Below are 23857 nucleotides of genomic sequence, written 5' to 3' on the forward strand. Positions count from 1 at the left end.
TTTTCAGAGATTAGCTTCAATCGCTATGTATGTGGGAATCAACCACATGGTTATGTGGGGATCCGGCCATGCACCATTAATGAATTTACCTGTTGGTCAGGATATTTACCAAATGACCAAGGTAAAGACTGAGAAGTACATCTGTGAAGGCCGTGAAACATTGATCTAACATTGACAAAATGATCTTCTTCTCTGAACGTGCACGTTACACGATAAGAATTGCCACCAGGTAATATACATTCAAAATAGGCTCCTCAACAGATGAGACATTGTGCACATTCAGTGTGATGTCTGCAACTTGCAAAGCAATAGTCTGAAATAGTCTGTAACAAGTACAAGTTTATAAAATAACCTTCAAAATATACTTAAGATACCAAAAGTGAAATGAATCATTTCAGAGAAAAGCCTAATTTATAAATATATGACCGTATATTATTGGACAAACATTGGTATATTATCTATCAATGTGAAAGGGACAATTTAAGTTACTTTATAACCTACTAGTTAGCTCAATTTATAATAAGGCGTCATAATTTATTCATAACTAGCATGAAACGGAATCACTGAAGTAGCCTAATACAGTCGGCTATTTACAAATGTACTCAATTAATTGAGTAATTGAGTAATTACTCAACTAGGATCAAAGTACAGTATTTGAGTGAATGTGCTTACACTATTTAAATACATTTTTCACGATGTACATATATATTTATATATACTGTATATTGTCTTATATACATGAGGTTTACTGTATCCTATTATCCCGCATCTGCTGTAGCGGTACAGCAAATTACGCATGCGCACAGCGGGCTCTACGATTTCTAACCAGCGCATGCGCACTTACAAATCCCCAGATCCAGCAGTAGCGGCGATAGCTCAGGTCAGTTAGTTCTGTCAGCAGTCGTCCACGCATCTATCTATATTCCCTTTTCTTAAATAAGCCACTTTAAGCTTCGCGATACCGCCCCCAATAGCAGCCTCGGTACGGAGCCGCCAGGCCGGGACAGAGACGGAGAGAGAGGCCACGGCCATGGAAGCGCTCGGACCCGGTAAGAAATATGTGAAAATAGAAAGCTAGCAGCGGGGAGAGCGAGCCGTGTGTGGGGCGCGTGTGCGCAAATGTCGCATCACTGGGGGCCGCGGCTGCAGCGAGGCCTCGAAGCTCTGACGGGGAAACAAACCGAGGCCCAGCCCGTGTGTGTTTGTATATGTGCGTGTGTGTGACTTTATTTACACCGAGTAGGAGCCACGTTTTGTGCCTGTACAAGGAGAGTTTGAGTTTAAAATGGGTTATCCAGAAATGTCTGCGCGGTTTTATTTATCTGAAGCACGCACTGCTCGTCGTGTCGGGGCTGGCATTGTGTGAGTGGGGATTTAACTAGGACCTTCCTTCCTTCCGCGTCGTGGTGTGTTTACGTTGTTTGTTCACGATGTGTTTCGCTTTGACCACGTACTACGACCTCGTTCCTACAACGAGGCCACACAATATCGTCGAAATTTGTCAAAAATATCCTACCTGTATCAAAAATGTCCTGCTAAACCATCTACATTTGTAGCATCGCCATCAGGAACAGCGCGTCTCTTCGGGCTGCCCTCCGTCCAAGATGACAGCGATGGGTGGGAAACCAAATAAACGGCAATAAAACGCATGTTACGGGCGTTAAACTAGCCGACGTGGGTGTTTTGTGACAAGTAACATTAATATACTGATTTGTTTTATGCAAGACTGTCATTGGTTCACGTGCCAAGCCACTGTTCCGAGCACAGCGGGGATGGATGGCGCTTTTATCGATCAGATCTGCAGGCCAGCTCCATATTATTCTCCTATATGATAACAAAGGCACTTATTTTGCAGTGATCCAATGATGAAGTATGCGAAGAGAAATCAGCCATACACCTGTGCATCCAGCGATACAACGCTTTTTTATTAGCCACAATATGCGTTAAGACTCATTTTGTCTGTGAAATGCGTCTAAGCATGCATGAAGAAATGAGTGCAGCTTGCAGAGCCCATCACGTTGTCTTGCCACAGTGAAGATATTGTTTATTTTTGTTGTAATCTTTGCATTGTTAACACACACATTGCTCACAGGGTCATGAAGAAAGGTGGTGACATTAAGAAAACCCAGATGCATTTATTTAAGGAGGAAATTAGCTTAGATAAATGTTGAATACAGCATGGTGCTGTGTGAGTGTTTTGGAGGTAACAATATTGTACAATCAATCACAGGTGTGTGTGTGTGAGCCACACACAATCAGTGCAAGCCATCAACATGTCATCTCTGATAACAGCTGCTGCTGCATTGATAAATTCACCTGGTACTTCTAGGGTTTACACGAGCCAGCTACATTTCTCTGGAACGACTATTATTTAGTATTTAATGAATGTTTACCTTGTAAAGGGGAGGGTGGATTTAGGCTTTCTATAGCAGACATTATTTCACATAAATTATGATAAATGGGGACACATCATTATGGGTGTTGTGTCCGATACCAGTGTCGGACCTTTTACACTCATGTTGGCTGATACCAGGGTGCATATTTATAGAGAGAAAAAGAGACAGAAGAGGGAATTGATGTGCAAAAACAAGTTAAGCTTTTTAGAATTCCTAACTTTCTCAACAGTTGTATTAAGTGGTGTACACTTTGCAGAATTGAAACTGATCTTGTCAATTAGCTAAGTGATTCAAGAATGATGATGCACTGTTTTTTGTTATTTTTAAAGCTGATTGACAACCTACTAATAATATCTGGCACTTCAAAGGAATGCGCCACTTGAGAAATTAGTGTTCACATTGCAGATTTTCATCTGAAAAGTTTGGCGCTTCTGGTTCAGTTGTAGGGGATTTCTTCAGAAACATTTCTGGCCTTTGCTTCAGTGTGGCTGGTACTCTTTAGGCTGGACCCCCCCCCCCCCCCCCCCCCCGTCGCCCAAAAGGTTGTGTGTACTGATGTGATGTAGGCCTGGTCTGCAAAGCAGCTTGTTTAATCTGTTCTTATTGTTTAGGTGCAACTGCTGAAGTGGTACTCAGAATTGAAGCAGTCGACACAAATGCAGTGGTTGTCACAGGGAAGGCGTAGATGGGGGCGGACGGACGGACGGACAACAATTCACTGTGGGTGGCGTGAATTGAGCCAAAGATGAGCCCGTTCCAGTTTAAATTGTAATAACTTGAGCTAGAAATTCCTGATTATCCTGATATATATATATATATATATATATATATATATATATATATATATATATATATATATATATATATATATATATATATATATATATATATATATATATATATATATATATATATATATATATATACACACACATACACACATACACACACACGACTCCATGCAGAGACGGGTGCAAAAAAAGCTTTGAGGAAAATTAATGACTTCAATTTGCGGTGAAATGTGGGAACGATTGATGACGATCTCAGCATGATATATCACACATAGAATAGATATGTGTTATTTCAGCATTGCTTTGCTGATTGGATCTTAACTCATTAGTTGAAGTCAATATCGGTTGCTCCTGAAGCAACAGCTAAGAATTATACTTCTCTACACTGAGGGGTGGTGGTGGTGTATTTCCTGCCTGTGAATGATCTCTCCCTCTAGCTCTGCCTTTTTCACAGTGTGGTACCTTAATCCAGGTGATTTGCAGGTTGTGGGCGTCTGCGTGCTCCCCACTCAGTGCTGTCGGTCTCTGACTCATCACCAGGCCAAGCCATCATTCTCATGCTTAGCTTAAACTCAGCTGTCTCTCTGCTTGATAACACTGTGGTTACCGGGGACACGCATAGCATTGCTACGCTCGACAGTGCACAAGTAGTAAAACCCTCTCTCATCAAATGTGAGTACATCACACACACAATCTGACATTAGATCAGCGTAGATTGACAGGAGGGGAGATTATCTTTGTGTTGTGTTGCTCCTTGGAAGATGGTGTTGGTCAATTTGTATCCACGCTAAAAGACTTGTTTGGCTCCAGTGCAACTGTCATTTTCTGCGTCAGGGAAAGCTAATTTGACTTCCTCTGTGACTCAGAGTAGCTGCAGCTCTGTCGCACTTGGAGCAGAAGCATAACATTACACGGGAAGCTTGCTTGACGGGCTGTTTCAGTAGATGACTAAATGCCACTTTGGAATGTCTCTTTATGGGAATTCGATTAAAAAATGTCAAACGTTATTCTGTTAAAAACAAAAAAGGATTCACATACCTGTTCAGATCAAATAAGCGTTTTTCAATAGTGCATGGCAAGGCTGTTGAAGAGAAGTATAAAGCACACAATTGGCATAAAAAATGTTCACTTTTATTACAATATGCTTGTGACAAAGATAGACGGGCGTATTCAGGAAAGACAGGGATGTCTTCTAGATGGATGCAATGTTCTTCTACATGTTTGTAGCTTTAATTTAATTTCTCTGAAATGTTAGATGGTCATGTGATCTTCCTCCTGATTATTTCATATTAGAAGCTGTTATTTTAAAAGCAGAAATTGTGAGAAAATGCCAAACAATCTCTGGTTTCACATTCTCATCTTTTTTTTAGATTTTTCGTAGACTAAACAGTTAACCGTATTATATAATCAGCAGATGAATCTACAATCCTAAATTGCAGCCGTACATGTATTATCTTTTCCACTGTGTTCTTTCGGGTTGTATTTGTATCCTTTGCCTTTCACTTGTTACCATTTTGTTTGTGCTCGTAAACTCTCCTGAGACGGCTCTGAATGAAGAAAAACAACAAACCCGATCAATTGCAATTATGTTTGAAACGCATTTAGAGCTGAAACGTATCGTGCGTTTATCCATCAGTTGATTGACGGAAAAATAATCATGACACTGTTTTGATAATCAACTTAATCATTTCAGTCATTCTTATTTTTAAGGCAAAACAGCCAAACACTTCATAGCTGCTCAGTTGTGAGAATCTTTTTTTCCTCATATGTGAGAGTAAACCGAATATATTTGGGATTTGGACTGTTCGCTCAGACAAACAAGCAATTTGAAGACGTCAATTTGGGCTTAAGGACATTTAAACCAACATTTTATCTACTAATCAAGAAATGAGAATATTTGTTAGTTGCAGCAAAGTGTTCATTGAACACCCTCAGTAGGTGGCGTTGGCTGTGGTAAGTAAGCGGGTTGTGGAGGAAGGATGACTTCAGGCATTTCATGTTGACACACTCGTATCCAAGTGTGGTAGTGTGGCAGCTGAGGAGGTTATATATATATATAGGCACATCTCTGGTTTTGGTGAAAGTAGAAGAGGAAGACCTCAAACTCGGTGCGTTGCTCACCACCAGAGTAAACTCCTTTCTGTCGTGCCTGTACATGCACCCATTGAGCAGAGAACCAAAGTCCAATGTGGTATAATTCAACACACCGCGTATCTGCAGGTCTTAAAGGCGTTTCATGGTGTTTCCTTTTTTTAAAAGGCCTGAGAAGAGAATTAATGAATTGTTAAAGATTGTAGGCGGTATAATAAATTGTATGCCATATCATCACTACTGGCTTTCCATTATATTTTCATAATTTGGATGGTGTGATCTAGAGCTGTAATGATTGGACATTTAATCAATTGGTCAATCTTCAGAATATTTAATTAAGTGGTTCGTCATGCAAGTTGTTTTTGAGCTACTTTATAACATTTTATTGACTGAAGAGTTGATCCAACACGTCAGATGAATAGATGATGAAACTTGAAATGGATGTTAAATTACATTCTATATGGTGTTAAAAAGGTCTTAACGTCTCTGCAGAAACCTTGTGTGCAGCAGTCCTGCAATATGCGCTAGATTTGTGAAAGCTTGAATTTGTGTGAAAGAGGTTTTGACTCCACTGTGTGGTAAATGTTGTGCTCGTTGTTTGCATCAAACTGCATTTTATTCAAATTGTTTTGTAGACGTGTATTCCTGCTTGCAACGCTTTCTGGAGACGACGTCAACGCTCTAAAATGGAGGCATAAAGGAATGCACTTGCATTGAATTACAATGCACCTGGAAAGCGTCCGTGTGCGTTTGATGCATAATGTAGAATTATAGGAGCACTCGGTATGCCTTTTGTTGCCATCGGTAACGAGGCCAGCAGGACAAAGTGGAGTGAATCATCAGATGGTTTTAATCCAAGTCGTGACAAAGAAGAACAGCCGTGCAACAAATAGCTTCTCGTTCGAGACTGTATCATGAGCATAATAATGACGCAGAAAAGCTGAACGATAGCGTAGTATATAATCAAGCTAATGGCTTGTTTTGTGTGACGGGGTGGGTCGTGGGGAGCAGGGGAGGAGATTTGGGGCCCAGGCTGGATGAGGGCACGTTGGGAAGCGTGTTTTCAGGAAGCGATGGGGAGGGTCCCGATTGTCCGTGCTCTCGCACTTCACTTGCTAACTGGAGCGTGTGGGTGCATGGAGTTCAGGAGGACCCCCGCAGTCTCTTAGCTGTCAGTTAACAAAAGCTTTAAGCAGCCCCCTCCAACCTCCTTCAATACCACCAACACAATGTTATTTTAATATCGTCTGTATATATATATTTTGACAATGCTTTCAGTCCTGGTACAGAGGAATGCATGGCCGGCAGATAGAGCAGCACTGTTCCACCTTCTGTCCATGTTATTGTGAATAAGTATGATGTATGAGATAGAGGTGTCATTATCAGGTTCACTTTTAGCTACAGGAAGCCTGCCGTCTTAAACCATTTAAGACTATATGTTCCTCTCTTGCCTGCAGCTTTTTACGCAAAGACTCACAGGCGCCACACCTGTGCATATACTGCATGTAACGTGAATGCGAGTGAGATGCGTGTGTGATGTAACGGCAATCCCAGACTCTCTGCGTGCCCCCCCCCCCCCCCCATATGGCCCTGCTGCTGTCTGTCTGAGAGGAGCTCGCTCTTTGTCTCGGCTTGAGGGGTGGGCGCCCTGTGTGTCTGGGTGGAGCTGGGGGCGGGCCGAAGCATAATTGGGGGTCATTGTTTCGCCAGCCCCTTGTTGACCCATGTAGGTCACGGGCCGGAGTTACGGATCAATCAAACCACGTATGTGCACCGCCGGGTCTGTGAGGCCGTTTCAGTGCATTCAAGCAGGTGTCACCGATGAGATGGGTTGCAACAAGCTTGGCGTTACGCCGCCCACGCTCGTCTCTAAAATCTGACATTTAATGCACAGATCAGCGCAACCACTGTCGCCACCTTTGTTAACGTCCAAAATAAATGCCAAACATGGTTTATTTGAAGCGGGGGGGGGGGCTTTTGTGGCGAGGAATCCATGCATTTCTTTCAAGAGGCTGGGAGACAAAGCCCTCACTGAGAGGAGGAAACTGACGAATGTTGTAGGAATCCAACATTTTATAATCAAGAAAGTTACTGATATTCTTATGCAAAGTAGTGACTCGCATGTCAATAACAGCCCTTCTACTTAACTTAGGATGCCCATGAGTTATTACTGCACTAACTGTTCCTCCTGGTTTCTAGAATGGCGGTAACTTACCGTCACTTTTCTCTCTGCTCTCTCCAGGCCCGCCCGCCCCTCCCTCTCTGTTTCAGCCTCCGCGGCGTCCCGGCCTCGGCACGGTGGGGAAACCCATCCGGCTCCTTGCCAACCACTTCCAGGTGCAGATTCCCAAGATTGATGTCTATCACTATGATATCGACATCAAGCCTGAGAAACGGCCTCGGAGGGTCAACAGGTAAATCCTCACAATGGGTTTTTGGGGGGGCGGGGAAGTTTTCTATTAGATGTTGATCATTTTGAGATGCCAGTTGCATCTGTAGCTTCAATAAACTCAGAATCCCAGAGGAGAAGTTTCAGATGCTAATAAATGGGTAAATTGGGAGAAGAAAGTATTTAGATTTTATTGCCGTGAAGTCACCAGAAATAAGTTACTGGTATGCCTGTGTTTTTGACTCACCGCCCTTTTGTCCCCTGTCTTCTAGGGAAGTGGTGGACACCATGGTGCGGCACTTCAAGATGCAGATCTTTGGAGACCGACAGCCTGGCTACGACGGGAAGAGGAACATGTACACAGCACATCCGCTGCCAATTGGGAGAGATAGGGTTGGTATTTCAAACACTTGACCCTCGTGTCATCAGCTTGTACAGCCATTAACTTGTGCGTCTTTAAAAAACATTGTGAATCCTTTAGAGTCGACTGCTTTTACAATATGAGAAATTCACAAAGGGAGAAATTGTTTCCATTCATGAAAGCCAGTGATTTGTTCGTATTACGGTAGAGGTGGCGGGCATGCAACTGGTTTACTGGATTAGTGTTTGTGGTTCTGTAAGTGGAAGGTTGCCAGCTGGATCAGTCTGGACGAGGAATGTGAGACTAGTACTGATCTACTAGGACCTCTAATGGAAGATAGAGACTCAGTCCTGTGAATTCTCTTATATTTCTTTACCTGTTCTGTTTATTGCGGTCTAGTCTGGCTCTTTTTTTTTTTTTTTAAATATATAGTTTTTGACCAATTCGAACATCTGTTTTAACTGTGTTAAGTTAGGCTGGTTTGTAAAAATCTGCAGGTGTGGACAAGAACCTTTTTATAAATGTATTCTTAAAAAACGACTGGTTGTAAAGTCTTTCACATTTGGGCTCCTGAAACTAGATTTACATCAGAATTAACAACATATTTCACACTTTGGCTTCTGGTTTACACCTGTGGACTGTGCCTCTACGAATGTTATGGTTTAATGTGGATCTTTTGTCGTTCCAAAAACCAATTCAAGGATTCTTTGTGCGTTGTTCTCTTTATTTCAATCTACTTTGCCCTTGGGTGTTTATTGCCCTTTTTATCTCTCCCCGTCACCTGTTCTTCAATCCATTTCCCTCCGCTTATCTTTTGTTTCATCCGCTCCCTTTGTCGTCGTCGTCCTCCTCCTCCTCCTCCTCCCTCCCCCTCTCTCTCTTTAGGTGGATCTGGAGGTGACTCTGCCTGGCGAGGGGAAAGATCAAACGTTCAAGGTGTCATTGCAGTGGGTGTCTGTGGTCAGTCTTCAGATGCTGCTGGAAGCCCTGACGGGTCACCTCAACGAGGTCCCGGAAGATTCGGTTCAGGCTCTGGATGTCATCACACGGCATTTGCCTTCCATGAGGTACCGACACCCTCCACCTCTGCCTCGTCACGAACACACCACCCGCGTCTCTTTCACATCTGTTGACAGAGTTATTGCTTTTTGTCTTTTTTTTGGTCTGCGTTACTTAATTTCCTGCGGTCGTGTGTCTTTGTGCTCAAATCATATTAAAATGATTTTAAACTTCATCCTTCATACAGTAACCTGTACTAGCACTAGTCATTCCTTTCATACATCATCCCGATCCCTGTTGTGATCCCGTTGCCGTCATATAGCGACAATTCTATGAGAATTTCTGCCCGCCGCTTAGCAGAAGACTGAATTTTTAGCAACATTTCCCGTCCATCTCTGCAACGCTCCGCCGATATCGTCAGACTCTCTTTTTGATAATTCCGTCTCCCTCTCTTGCATTGCCTTGCTGTGTACGCAGTTGTTGCCAATGCCGGAATAGCAACTTTACCTGCAGGATATTCCAATGTTGAGCTAGACTTTTGTCACCTGAAGGGGCGTGCACCCGCATCTGCGTTTGTAGAACGGCCAGTAGGAACTCTCTGAAATGACCTGTGATTGGCCAAAGTATCCCGTCAAGGGCTAGATTTTCTAAAGCCAGTAGGAGGTGCAGAAGTCTTCTCTTCGACCCCCTGAATTTCAGTATTCTAAAAGGTTATTATGGATTTTTTTATTTTTTATTTTTTTGCCCCATGATCTCAAAAATATACTGCCCAGGACCTACCTCAGTTTTAAGACCACATTTATAGACACACTTGTCAGAATTCAGATCTTTTTATGTTAGTTTGCAAACCTACAATGCGTCTCAAAATGTGTTTTTGAGTCATTGCTATATTTCACGTCTGTCTGTAAAAGGCTTTACTTTTTAGCCGAAATATTTTCCATGATGAACAAATTTGAACCTTAATCTGGCTGATTCATTTGATTAATTGAGGTGTGACTCTGTTGATCGATTTCGGTCCGTTGTTCAACCTCTCTGTCTTTGTGTGCTCAGGTATACTCCTGTGGGGCGTTCGTTTTTCTCCCCTCCGGAGGGCTATTATCATCCTCTGGGTGGAGGCAGGGAGGTGTGGTTCGGTTTCCATCAGTCTGTCCGTCCTGCCATGTGGAACATGATGCTCAACATCGACGGTAAGACCTGAGTGGAGCTGGTGGCCTTCAGCTGTGATTTAAAATGTGCTTTGAGTACATTCATTTCTAAGCGTTCTGTATGGGGCTGATCATTTGATGTGGGTGTTCACTGACAGATATAAGGAATGTTATGATGTCTTTAGCTTTACCCAGCAATACTTAATGTATTCGTATGCACACAATCACTGACAATCAGCTACTGATTGTGTGGAAAAACCCACAAAATTTCAGTTTCATTTCCATCAGCTACTGTTTCCTGCTATGCTTAGACTGTAACAGTAGACTCTACAAATGTCCCACTGAATACATCTACTGCCATTGGTTAGAAAACGTTATATCTGCTCAAAAAATGGTTACATACAGCCTTGAAACACCGCTAATACTCAAATTGAACTTCAGGGATTGTATTCCATTGTGTCTCCTCTAACAATGCTTTTTTGTTGTCACCTGTTAAGTCAGTTGAAATTGTAAAACTCAGTATTTCACAAGGCCTTTTGTCACTAAAACCAGTTCCTAGATCTATTAAGGGTGAAGAGGATAGTTGAGATGTCCGCTTGACACAAAGACCGTCTTACTCTGATACAGGGACTTACTGTCATTTATAATACTTGACTGAGATGGTTTGCTCAATAGATGGTGTTTGTTTGTATCCACTCGGTAACATTGAAGAGACTAAGTCACTCTTCTGTAGAGATACTTAGCGCTGTAAATGAGATCAGGACATTCATTAAGGCTGCATGAATGTGTTCTAAAGCTCCCTTTGTTACTCTCCAGTTCTCCAGTTTGACCACTCTCTACATGTGATATACAATATCATGGACTCATTTGGCTTGCGTGCAGTTATTGCTTTGAGGGACTGATTGGCTGAATATTGTCGCGTCTGTTCCACCCCTCAGTGTCGGCCACAGCTTTCTACCGCGCTCAGCCTGTGATCGAGTTCATGTGCGAGGTGCTAGACATACAGAACATCAACGAACAGACCAAACCACTGACGGACTCGCAGCGCGTCAAATTCACCAAGGAAATAAGAGGTAAGTACTCAACACACACACACACGCGTGTGTATATATATATATATATATATATATATATGCCGACTGTTACCAACAAGGACAAAAGGATCGATGTTAACAGACATGCACACGTTGTATGCACAACTACTGTGACTCGCTGTGTATCAAATGTCAGGCAGAGATTACAGATGGGTGTGGGCCTGCAGGGCACATGCATGTTTGTTTTTGTGCAGAATGCAAGAACTAAAGAAGCTGCACCCACTTGCACATGATCATGCTGTATACTCACGACGCACACGCACACACTCACTCCTTATCCTACACCAATGCTGAACACTTGTTCTTAGCCGCGGGGTGACAAAGGATTGTTTCTCAAATCAGAAAATATGTCCATGAGATTCACACAAGTCCTAAGAACGGGTCTCCTGAATACAGCTTTTGTTCATAACTTGCCGATATGTTTTGAATGCAGGAAAATACTGCTATTTCAAGCAACTCCAGGCTCTGTTTGTCTTCACTCCTCTCTAAATACACAAAGAACCACGAAATAACCTCGCAGGAAATAATGTGATTTTTCCGATAGTGTAGAATTTCAGCTGCATATTTTCTACGACAGACGCGTGTAATCTTTCTGAATTCTCCTTTTTGGTCTGTGTTTTGGGCCGAGTCGTGACAAATGTGTAAAGGGAAGCCGCAGAGAGCTGAACACTGTCTGCAGTCGGCTGCCATGTCAGCATTTGTCTTTATCGTGGCCTGAAAACAACAGAAGAGTACGATTCCAACGTGCTAAATTTAAAGATCTCATAATATTTGAAATTGCAGTTGGTCGAAAAATGGCACTGCCTCTTCACGTGCCTCTGTGACAGTTCGCTCTTGTATGTTTGAATTCAACAGGCTTGAAAGTTGAGGTCACACACTGTGGTCAAATGAAGAGGAAGTACCGTGTGTGCAATGTGACACGCCGACCTGCCAGCCACCAGACGTAAGTGCCGACACTCGTCAGCTTGTTCACCATCGTATGTCAACGAAGGCAACATTGTATATGTACAGAAATGTCCTAAATAGTTGGATAGATAAAACGAATGAATGAATCCTTTCTTGTGTTTTTGTTTCATATACTCGTGGACTTTGTGTGCTTCGCTCACATTTTCCATTCATTCACAGGTTCCCCTTACAACTTGAGAACGGCCAAGCCATGGAGTGCACAGTAGCACAGTATTTCAAGCAGAAGTACAATCTGCAGCTCAAATATCCACATTTGCCCTGCTTGCAAGTAGGGCAGGAACAGAAGCACACCTACCTTCCCCTGGAGGTGAGAACGAGGCTGTTTCGATGTTTGATATATGAAAAATCATTATTTTTGTCGAGGGTTTGGCAATCCTCACCAATGGGAACATTCTCCCTTTTTAATTTCCTGCTGTGGTCCCTCTTATCTGATTTGTATCTTGGTTGAATTCATGAAACGTTCCTTCCTGCTCTGTAGGTCTGTAACATAGTAGCAGGCCAGCGCTGTATCAAGAAGCTGACGGACAACCAGACATCCACCATGATCAAAGCTACAGCTCGCTCAGCCCCCGACAGACAGGAAGAGATCAGCAGACTGGTGAGTGCGGTTTCCCTCTTGGGATGGGAGGACGAAATGACATGTGGTTGATTTTCAAGTTCTAGCCAACCATATGAAAGCAGGCCTAGTCCACACGCACACAGGTATTTTCTCTTTTTATTTAAACGCAGCCTTCAAAAGTGTTTTGGCCTTTCGTTTACACCCCGACTGTGTATTAGGTCACTTAAAATGGAAAACTCCGGCCATGGTGAAGGTCAGAAACTCCATTTTCCATGTTGACATTGAGCTTTTTGCTTGTAACGTCAGTGTGAACTGTTATCATCTTTTGTGACAACGGCAGCATAAATGCATCCATGATCGAAGGAAGTGGCCAAATATCCTGCTAAAAGGACTTATTTCATGTGTACATGTACAGTTACTCTTCCTCTATATTGAGGAACAAAGGCGTCACAATGCACTATGGAGGTCACTGCTACATTATTCAACACTCGAAACAGACCCTTCTGGTTTTACAAAGGTTTACAAAAATACCTCTCTACATCTCGACTAGGCCTCAGTCTTTCCTAAATGCCAAATAAGAGAGAAATTCACAAGACATGTCAGTGTACATCTTTTTTTATATATTTGTTCTTTTTTATTTCTCAATCCAATTTTTTCTTCTCCGTAACCTTCTCCTCATTTCCCCAGGTCAAAAGTAACAGCATGGTCGGGGGCCCGGACCCTTACCTGAAGGAGTTTGGCATTGTGGTACACAATGACATGACAGAAGTGACAGGGCGTGTGCTCCCAGCGCCCATGCTACAGTATGGGGGCCGGGTGAGTACAGACACAGGGCGAGACTGTGGCAGGGTGAGTACTGGACGGGGGCTGCACTCTGGGGTTGCAAGCATGACTGGGATCGCACAGGGTGGGGGGACATCAGAGTGAATGCTGGGTAAATACGGGGGGCGGAGATCCAGGTTTGCAGAAGTTTGATTTTTGATGATTTATTGAACAGTGGATTTATGTTTACTTATGAACATAAGGTAACATAACCCTTAAGTTAACGACTCCCAAGGTCACATCCAATCAAAGAGCCATAGATTCTGTTATGTTTGCCGCTAATGGCAAGCAAAAGCTTAAGATTACAGTGTTGTAGTGACGATACGATCTGCACCTAAAATGAACTCACTGGCTCAATTTTAGAAGAATTGTGCTACATCTCTGATTGCTCCTTCTCCATGGTAACAGCGGCTGAGGCTCATGGGTATTGTAGTGTTAGGAGAGCCGTCCACTATACCAGACAGATGGACAAACAGGATTAGAAAAGAAGGGATTTTCCTTTTTGTTCAATGTGTAAATTTGAGGGAGCAGATTCTTTGGGGGGGAAAAAAAAACCTCAGGACCAGCGCCGCCTCCTCAATTCTGTATCTCTCTATACAGTATATTTATTCAGGTAGTGACGAGATAAGTATTCCACTTAAGTATATGCAGACCTGGAACTTGCCCCGCGGTGCATCTCTGCAGTCTGTTAAGTGCACCTCTTTAAATACTCTTTCCCTTCAGACGGTGTATATTGCGGTGCAGTAGATAGAGGCCGAGGGTTTTACCTGTTGCATTCAGTAGTGTCTGTAAGTGAAGGAATGGAGAAGAGGAGCAAGTCACTGCAGACTGCTGAGATTCACCCACTGAATCTCAAATCAGCATCAACAGAAGACATACAAATCTGCGTTTTGTCTGGATGAGACACTGGCCTTTGTTCTTCTTGTTCTTTTTTTAAAGAAATATGGAAATGCATACCTTTTTGAATCTGACATTTACTGGTTGTTGGATGAGAGCGAGGCTGAATTGAGATTCAAGGATTTTGAATGAATGGATGTGCTTCCAACAGGAGGCCGATAAGACTCTTAGCCACCCAACATTAAAGTAAAGCCTGTCAGAAAGATTCACTTTTGAAAGCCCGTTTGTCCCCCATCTGAAAATGAAAAGGTTCATATAAATGCTAAAGGTGCTGGAACACAACACCCCATTCAGAGGCAGCGTTAAATGATTCTTCTAAGACGAGATGAAACTTTATGGATTCCTGCAGCGTAATTGGTTTAGTGTGTGGGCCAGCGTTTCCCTTTATACCCTCTGCTAAATCTACAGTTGATCTTAACAGAATTACAGCAGATTGTTGCTTAAAAACCCCCCCAAAAAAACCCAAGTTCTTATATTCCGGTGCCAAGCTTAAATCCCACTATTAGCTGCCTGAACTATACGTTGGTTCATTTACCAAAGATCCTATCACAACACTCTCTTTCTGAAAGGCTTGTCGACTTGCCTGCTGGGATATCGAGTCTAATCGGCTTCCAGTGAAATGCCCTTAAATGCAGACTGAAAGCTTCTCCGTGATCACTTGCGATGAATGAAATAAACTCATTTCATTTTAAAATGGCGCGCTGATGTTTGTTGGACATGCAGTCGGATCAAAGTATTCACAAAACGAATACTCCCTGAACTCACTATGTACAACATGCGAGATGGGAGAAGCAGCTCTTTCCTGTGTAACATGCACTGTGATGGCATTTTGATATTATTGACGACAACCCGTTCTCATTTATTAGGTTCAATCCCGTGACTTTGATTATGTTGAAAATATTTGAGACGATCTTGTAATGAGGTGGAGAAGCTCCTGACTTTTCCTGGCACACCACACCCGGGTAGTTCATTGTGGTCTCTTGTTTTGGAGAATAAAAGCTCTTAATGGCCTTTGGCAAATCTTGTTACCTTAATGGAAAGCCGCTGCCCTTTTGAATTGGTATTCACGATCTCACTCGTAGTAGGAGCACTTAACTAATGAGGTGTCTTCTAATAGATGCACTACTCTCGTTCGCTGTTTGTCAGGACTCCTGATATGGGAAGTTTTTAAAAAAAACCAGGATATTTATGTGCAATAAAGAAATGAGCATTTATCGCTGCTAAATAAGTCTCAGTATGCAATGCATGGACTGTGTATGTCATGCATAGATTAATACTTGTGATGCGTTAGGTTTGCCTGTATATGATATGTCAATCAAAGCGGGGGTTGGGCTGTAGTATCTTTTGCATTGGCTCATCCAACCGGGGGGTTGACTAAGAGGTTAGGGACTCTCTCCGCAGAATAAAACCGTGGCCACGCCCAACCAGGGCGTGTGGGACATGAGGGGGAAGCAGTTCTACGCCGGCATCGAGATCAAGGTCTGGGCCGTGGCCTGCTTCGCCCCCCAGAAACAGTGTCGAGAGGACCTGCTCAAGTGAGTCACGGCGTCAACTGTTTTGGTGTCCTGTTTGGCTTTATGATGAGTCCTTTCCCAGAAATGTACACAAGAAGGGCCAAGCTTGAGGCATGTTTAGAATTTGTCCATTACTTCAGTTTATGACGTATCCTCATCAGCCTCATCTGAACTTTGTATTTAGTACTAGTTAGTGTGCAAACACTAAAACAAGATGGTGACCATGGTAAAACTGACACCAGCCTAACCGTAGTATGTTAGCATTTAGCTCACATCCTAAGTACAGCCTCTCAAAGCTGCTCGTGTGATATGGTAGTCTCTTAGTCTTAATTACAACCTGCAGTTACAATGGTCTTTCTTGCTGCTACGTTGAATTGTATTAGATGTTGTCTGCTTATACTGCTGATTTCTGATGAGTGTTTAATGCTTTTTCAACAGGAGCTTCACTGACCAGCTGCGAAAGATCTCCAAAGATGCTGGGATGCCCATTCAAGGCCAGCCATGTTTCTGTAAATACGCCCAAGGAGCCGACAGTGTGGAGCCCATGTTCAAACACCTCAAGATGTCTTATGTAGGTCTGCAGCTGATCGTGGTCATCCTGCCCGGCAAAACACCAGTCTATGGTAAGAGAGTGACGAGTGACGATTTAGTATTTTAGTGAAATTGCGCAGTGCCTGTTCGGAACAGACACGTATAGACAGAGATGTCTTGCTTTCTAATTAAGTGAGGAAAAAGCTTTTAGATTGAGATAATTTTTGTGTTATTGAACATGGTTATCTCCGTATTTGTCCACAGCTGAGGTGAAGCGGGTGGGCGACACCCTCCTTGGCATGGCCACCCAGTGTGTGCAGGTGAAGAACGTAGTGAAGACGTCCCCTCAGACCCTCTCCAACCTGTGCCTCAAGATCAACGCCAAGCTGGGAGGCATCAACAACGTTCTGGTGCCTCATCAGAGGTCAGCGTGGATTTTAGTCATTTCTTCGTTTCAGTCCAGATGGGAGTCTGGAATGCTTCTTGGCTTTGAATGATGTAGATGGGTCGGATGCTTTCTGAATGCAGATAGTTCTGGTAAATCGTGTGGTGAAGAGCAATCCAAGTTGTAACAATAATCTGCATCATTTTCATATATATTTTTGTCTGGTGCTTAGATTCTGACAATCTTAAGTCAGTTTTTTCTCTTCGTATATTGATATTTCGATCTTTTTTTCTCACATCATTTTTTCTAATATTCAATTTGTAAACCGAGAACAGCGCTGAGAACTAGTGTGCACAGGCCTGTAATGCAAAGTCTCTTCTCTTTTCTCTCTTTTGTAAGATGAGGCGAGATAAAAACCTTTATATCTCGAGGGAAATAGTTTTGCAGCAGCTGCAATAAAATGTGGGCAGAGAGGAAATGTAAAAGTCCAAGATGACGATCATCTTTGCATCCTGTTCTTGGTTCAGGCCCTCTGTGTTCCAGCAGCCCGTCATCTTCCTGGGTGCGGACGTCACACATCCTCCAGCAGGTGACGGGAAGAAGCCGTCCATCGCGGCGGTGGTGGGCAGCATGGACGGCCACCCCAGCCGGTACTGCGCCACGGTGCGAGTCCAGACGTCTAGGCAGGACATCTCCCAGGTTACCACAGTAAGTTTCCACTCTGACTCCTTTTTTAAAATGCATCACTTTGGCACGATCCAGTCTTTGTTGTTTGTTGTTCGATCTGAAGTTCACTTTAAGTTGTTTTTTTTTAGCAGTGCCCTGCTCCTCCAACCAATCAGGAGCAACTGTTCAGCCAGGAGGTCATCCAAGATTTGACCAATATGGTGCGAGAGCTGCTCATCCAGTTCTACAAGTCCACTCGCTTCAAGCCCACTCGAATCATCTATTACCGTGGTGGTGTGTCTGAGGGACAAATGAAACAGGTGAGGGCTTTGCGGTACTTGCGAGTCCCACGAGTGATCTACTAGGCAAGAATGGCAGCTGTGATTCATTGTGAGAGGAGGCTGTCAAAACCTGTATGTAGTTTGGATTTGCACGTTATTGTTATCTCAGACTTTTATATTGCACGCTTTTATATTTTCACACATATCACTTTGTATTTCAACAGTTTCCCTCGGCATAAATACAGTTTTATCTTAAAGATGACGCGCTGCTTCAGTCCAAAAATGGTGACGGCGCCACAGGAAAATGCAATAGTAGTATATCAAGGCAACGTGTTGCATAGGATACCTTTTCAAGTGTGTGTATGTCTTTTTGTTTGTATTTTCAGGTGGCGTGGCCGGAGCTGATAGCCATCAGGAAGGCCTGTATCAGTCTGGAGGAGGATTACCGGCCGGGCATTACCTACATTGTGGTTCAGAAACGTCACCATACTCGTCTCTTCTGCTCTGACAAAGCCGAGAGGGTCAGTAGGAGTTCACCCTTCTAAGATGTGTGGTATTTAGTCGCCTTCTATTGTACAACGCCGTGTTGTGCGAGTCTTTACTATAATCCTAACTGATCATCCTCTACAGGTGGGGAAGAGCGGGAACGTCCCAGCAGGCACCACGGTGGACAGCACCATCACGCACCCGTCCGAGTTCGACTTCTACCTGTGCAGCCATGCTGGGATTCAGGTGAGGGTCGCACACATGTCATAGTTGAGGTTTTTACGAAACAAAAGCTGTGCGGTAGATTCAAATATTTCAATTTCGTAAGCAAACTAATGCAACTGTGCATGTTGTCCAGCTCACTCCAGTTCCCCAAGTCTGGATTTAGTACATTTACACAAGAAGTTATAAATTATTGTTACAGCCCATTATTTCAGTCTCTCTTCAAGGATAGAGCAATTTTTATCACGATAATGATGCTTAATGACAATAAACGGCCTAAATTTGATGCGTCGTTGACCCATCAGAAGGTTTGGCTCATATTTAAAGTGATACACTGCCCACAAATGTCTTCAGTATGAGACGCTTGTTCCCTGTAAATTTACAGGAGGGCTGTATAATGGGGCTTCAGACAGACCCTTTCAGTGGTCTGTGCACATTACAGCATATTACTGTGTCACCAATTAAGTAAAGAGCACTTCATATGAAATTGTCAGGACAGTATTGACACGTTACGTCCCTGCGTCCTCCCTCAGGGAACCAGTCGTCCGTCCCACTACCACGTCCTGTGGGACGACAACTGTTTCACTGCCGATGAGCTGCAGCTCCTCACCTACCAGCTGTGCCACACCTACGTCCGCTGCACGCGCTCCGTCTCCATCCCAGCACCGGCCTACTACGCCAGGCTAGTGGCTTTCCGAGCCCGCTACCACCTGGTGGACAAAGACCATGACAGGTGAGGCAGCCCTGGATATCTGCAAAGCACTTTATAACATTTGTTTGAGGACAGAGACTGGACATATTGCCTACCAGAACACCTCTCCTGGTTCCTGACAGTCAAACTAAGCTCTTCCTCTCTCTGTCTTGCAGTGCTGAAGGAAGCCATGTGTCGGGCCAGAGTAACGGCCGGGACCCCCTGGCGTTGGCCAAGGCAGTTCAGATCCACTATGATACCCAGCACACCATGTACTTCGCCTGAGCTAGCGAGCATGTCAGCCAGTCCACCCGCGGATTCCCTTTCTTCTTCTGTCTTTTTAATCTCTTATTTGCCAGTCTCTCTCTTCTTGTCCCACATCTCTCTCTTTGTGGTCTTGTCTCTTTCTCTTCACACTCACTCTACATTTTCTGAATCTGCACCAAAGCGGCTCTCGGACAGGGGGGGAGGGGGGTGGGGGGGGACCTGCTGTGTCTCAATATGTCCAGCAGGTTGTTTTTTTTTAATTTCAAGGAACAATCACCAACCAGCGTTCCCAATCGAGCCGCCTCTCAAACCAGCAATCCAGCACTGCAAACCTCGAGGGGTTTCCAATGCACAAAAGGAGAACGAAAACAAACCATACACACGTATACTACAAGTTGAGCCATTATTTTTGAGTTTGTTTTTTCTATGTGAATGTCTGCACTCTTGTGTTTGTAAGATACACTGAGCACGGGAGTGGACTGGCACAATGTGTGTCGGTCAGCGCAGCTCTTTAGCTCTCCCAGCTAAGCAGGACTCTTATCTACTTTTACCTCAAAGCCCCTTTGGGCAAAATCTGTCACAAAGTCTTGGGTTTATTGGGTGGTCGGGAGGGAACTCTACATGAAAAGAGATGGAGGGGAGTCGACCTTTTGAGAATGATATATATATTTTTGTTTTCCTTTTTATGAGCGTGTGTTTGAACCTTTTTCTCCTTTTACGGTCTTTAACAAGCGAGGTGACCTGGGTGTCCATGCCCATTACTGTTTTCCTCCCATCTTAGCGAAGAAGACGCGAGTCTGTACGTGTGCGTGCGCATCTCTGTATATACGTGTACTGCTGTATGAGTGAGTGTGTGTGTGTGTGTGTGTGTGTGTGTGTATGTATGTATGTTTCATGGCAGGCCACTGAATTGTAAAGGGAAATCAAGGAGAAAACTGCTGTAAATGCCTCAGATTTGTTGTTTTTATATTCACACATACAGTACATATAAGCATATATTTACATCTATAGAGCAACTTTGAGACATATGACTTAAACGGGCCTCCTGGAGGCTGCTGTGGGTATTTGTAGCAGCCCTGGGTCACTTGTTGATTGGAATGCTTTGAGTTACATTTTTCTTTTTTTAAACGTTTGGGGATTTGCACATTTGGGAGCCGGTTGCTCATTTTGTGCCTCAAAGTGTCATTGTATCCCAGAAAAAGGCAACTAAATCCATTTCAAGCAGCAAGTGAAGTCAGGTCTGACTGTGTAGCAGTGGTAACCGTGGTAACCGTGGTCTGGCCCGAGGCTGGCTCAGCTTCGGGACCTGTTGAATGGCTGAAGGCATTAAACGCAGAGTATGGTCTTTATCAGCCTTGCTGTCTGTGTTAAAAGCAGGATCTTATTTTTCTTTGGACCTGATTATCTGAAAGACTATATGATGACACTGCTGGACGTTGCGTTTCATTTTCTTTGTTTTGTTATAGATGTAGTATCAAGGGCCGGAAACCAACGTAGTTTTTTGAGGTCTCCTTTGCTAATATTGGCCAATTCATTGCACTGACCCGGGACGCTAGGCAAGCAACAGAGGGCACTCTCAATCTCTCTTAACTTTATGCATTTATACATACGAATCAACAAAGCAGATTTGTAAAAGTTTAATATAAGATGTTTTGTGGTTATCTTAAAAACAAACAAAAAAAACCCCCAGTTGTTTAGAATTAGTAGTTTACCATGGATGTTGTTATCGTTGTTAATGTTGTTACTATCGTGATGAAATGTTATGGTCGGCAGCGAAGCCAGTGATCTATAGTTACTAGTGCGACTTCAGGAATAGACATCAGTTGTTGAGCTGCAGGTTAGGGCGCAGAGCTTTGGGTTTGGACATTCTTTTGTAGCATTCTGGCTAACGGTGAGAAGAAGTAGGCCCCCGGGGTGGATGAATCCATGCTTCCTCTGTTGGTTCTGATGTGCGAGTGAAACGCAGCGGCAGATTGGAGTTATTGTGTAGCACTCGGACTGGTAAATCAGGTCTGCCGCTGTGTACGTCTCTCAGCTGGTATCGGTTGGTTTTGATCAGATAGATTGAGACAATCGGGGATTGTCATCAGAATGAACCTAGATTAAGGGATTTGTTTTAAAAAAAAAACCGGTTTGCGATAGGAAATGAGTTGAATTTTTAGACTTTTTAAAAATGGTTTCTATTACTCTGTGTATTTGAAGTATACCCACCTTAAAGTCTCTGCTATTTGACGGTGTTTGTCTCATATTTTTATGCATTTTGAACACTGGATTAAATGAATTGACAATAAGCATAAGCACTGCCCATGGACCCCCCCTCCCCTCCCCATCCCCCCTGTGCAAACTGTCACCATGGAGGCCATGGCTCGCTGTGGTGATGGCTGCACACGTGGCGCCCCCTTCAGTCGCGATCGGGTGAAGTGTTTTGGAGAACCGGTCGACGTGCACGCCTCATCAGGAGGGGACCGCTCAGTGAAAACCCTTTTGTAATAAACCACCCGTAAAGCAGCAGGTTTACTATGAATGAGTATGAGCACCTGCCTGTTGAAGGCGTGGGCGTTGGCAGCGGACAGAGCAGAGAAGCAGGGTGGAGGGGGAGGAGGGGGAGGGTGTCGTCCAGGCATTGCATGCAATAAGTTCTAGTCTGTTGAAAGGTTGGGGTCAGTTTTTAAAACGTGCACTAGTTTCACCAAGCCACGTGGGCTGTGATTGAACATTCATGTGGCATCTTGGACGGGGAATAATTTGTCCTTAAACTCGTCGTCCGATAGATGAGCACTCCCTTTGTTTGTAACATGACATTGCAAAGCAATATTTACCCAGTTGTAATTTTTCAAATGTGGAAAAACAAAGCTATAATTCTACTCATTGTGGTTGTTGGTCTCTCACTATTGTGTATCTGTACTTTAATTTTATTTTAATTTTTTTTGCTTGTATCAATCAGTGGGACTGTGCATTTGGTGGAATAGTTACGTAGGCTTTAGACAATTTTCTTTAAAGTAACAACATTTAGACTTTGCTCGCCTGCATGCCAGAGTTTTGTCCTTTTAACAGAAAAAAAGATTTTGGGAATCATATTTATTATGAGAAAGGAAAAAAATAAATGCTTTTTTGGGGGGGGGGGTTAAATGTTTATCAATTTAGTGGGACTGTTTTAGGCTAGCAATATCTGTCAAGTCTCTCTTAAGATGCTTTTTAAAGATTCCTACACAAATGTCAGTGATTTGGGAGGTACAAGCTCTTCTCTGGGGGGGGGGGGGCTCTTTGCATCGCGTCCATATTCAAACGAGGTACTTTCTTCAAACGTGGACCCGTTAAAGACCCAACCCCTCTTCTCTTCGCCAGGTTACCGTAGCGAGTATCTATTTAGTCTCCTCGTTCCTGGTTTGTACCTGTGGCCACGCCTCTTGGTGGGGGGGAGGGGCTCTCCTGTCTCCATGGCAACTCTGCTGACCCCTCACAAATGCACTTCCTCTTTGTGGAGGGGTCCCCATGGCATCAAGGGAGCAGGATTACCTCTTTTTAACCTTTTTAAAAACGATCCATAATTCTTTCTGTGCCCCGATAGAGAGCATGAATTATTTTTAAATTCCTCTCACTTTGATATATTGTTATATCTTTACGGATTTGTAATTTGACATTGTGTATTGTGTATGTTCATTTTTCTTTTCCCTCTTTGGTTCCTTTTGTTTTTGGGGGGTTGTTATAGCTCTGCTCTGTTCATTTTGTTTTGTTTTTCTGCTAGTGGTCTCTGAAGCTGCGTGTGAGTGTCTGACAGCAATAGAATCACAGAATTGAAGCGTTCCAATTACGTGATTGGAACGCTCCGATTCTGTGAATGGACGGAACCCTTTCTGACCGGTTGTGAGGGGGCGGGGCATGTTCTTGCTCCGCCCCCCCCTTACAGAGAGCCATTCACTCGCTGTTATTGCTTTTTTGTGACATGTTCAAATACTTTTTTTTTTTTTTTAGCCTGCAGGGAATTCTTGTGTTTATGTGCAAAGTAATAAATTGGTATTTTATGCCTATAAACGTAGCCGTTGTGTTCTCGTCATTGATAGGACTCCTACAGTGTGTCCTGATTGACTGTTTAACACCAAGGTCTGAGTGTGCACGTGTCTTGTCACTAGATGGCATTCTTCACCAGGGGACGTACATGGGATCACACGAGTACTGAGAACAGTGAAACATTAATGATCTATCCTCTTTCTCACCTTGACGGTTATCTTAGAGCAGCTGAACGATGCATGAAGATATCTAACTCTCTTTACACACCTGTGTTCTGTCCACAGTGACCAGCGTAG

General features: G+C 43.5%; 1 protein-coding gene across 4 annotated transcripts; it reads left to right on the top strand.

Annotated features, from left to right (window-relative positions):
• The first annotated feature begins 860 nt into the window (after positions 1–860).
• Positions 861–23589, top strand: ago4 (argonaute RISC component 4). Of its 4 annotated transcripts, none has more exons than XM_076105490.1 (19): positions 861–1049; positions 7521–7692; positions 7940–8060; positions 8914–9095; positions 10078–10214; positions 11111–11245; positions 12122–12209; positions 12392–12539; positions 12711–12830; positions 13479–13640; positions 15897–16045; positions 16463–16647; positions 16820–16979; positions 17468–17648; positions 17756–17926; positions 18274–18408; positions 18518–18619; positions 19129–19328; positions 19463–23589. In XM_076105490.1, exons 1-19 carry the CDS (start codon positions 1031–1033, stop codon positions 19569–19571), a joined length of 2676 nt encoding a protein of 891 aa, XP_075961605.1. In that variant the 5' UTR covers positions 861–1030; the 3' UTR covers positions 19572–23589. The 4 variants fall into 4 exon arrangements, with proteins under 4 accessions (XP_075961605.1, XP_075961606.1, XP_075961607.1 ...); XM_076105491.1 differs by having other exon boundaries at positions 17759–17926; XM_076105492.1 differs by having other exon boundaries at positions 15912–16045.
• The last annotated feature ends 268 nt before the right edge of the window (positions 23590–23857 follow it).

This window comes from Anarhichas minor, unplaced genomic scaffold (assembly GCF_050575085.1).
Source record: "Anarhichas minor isolate MPS153535 unplaced genomic scaffold, ASM5057508v1 ptg000033l, whole genome shotgun sequence".
NCBI classification, from domain to species: Eukaryota; Metazoa; Chordata; class Actinopteri; order Perciformes; family Anarhichadidae; genus Anarhichas; species Anarhichas minor.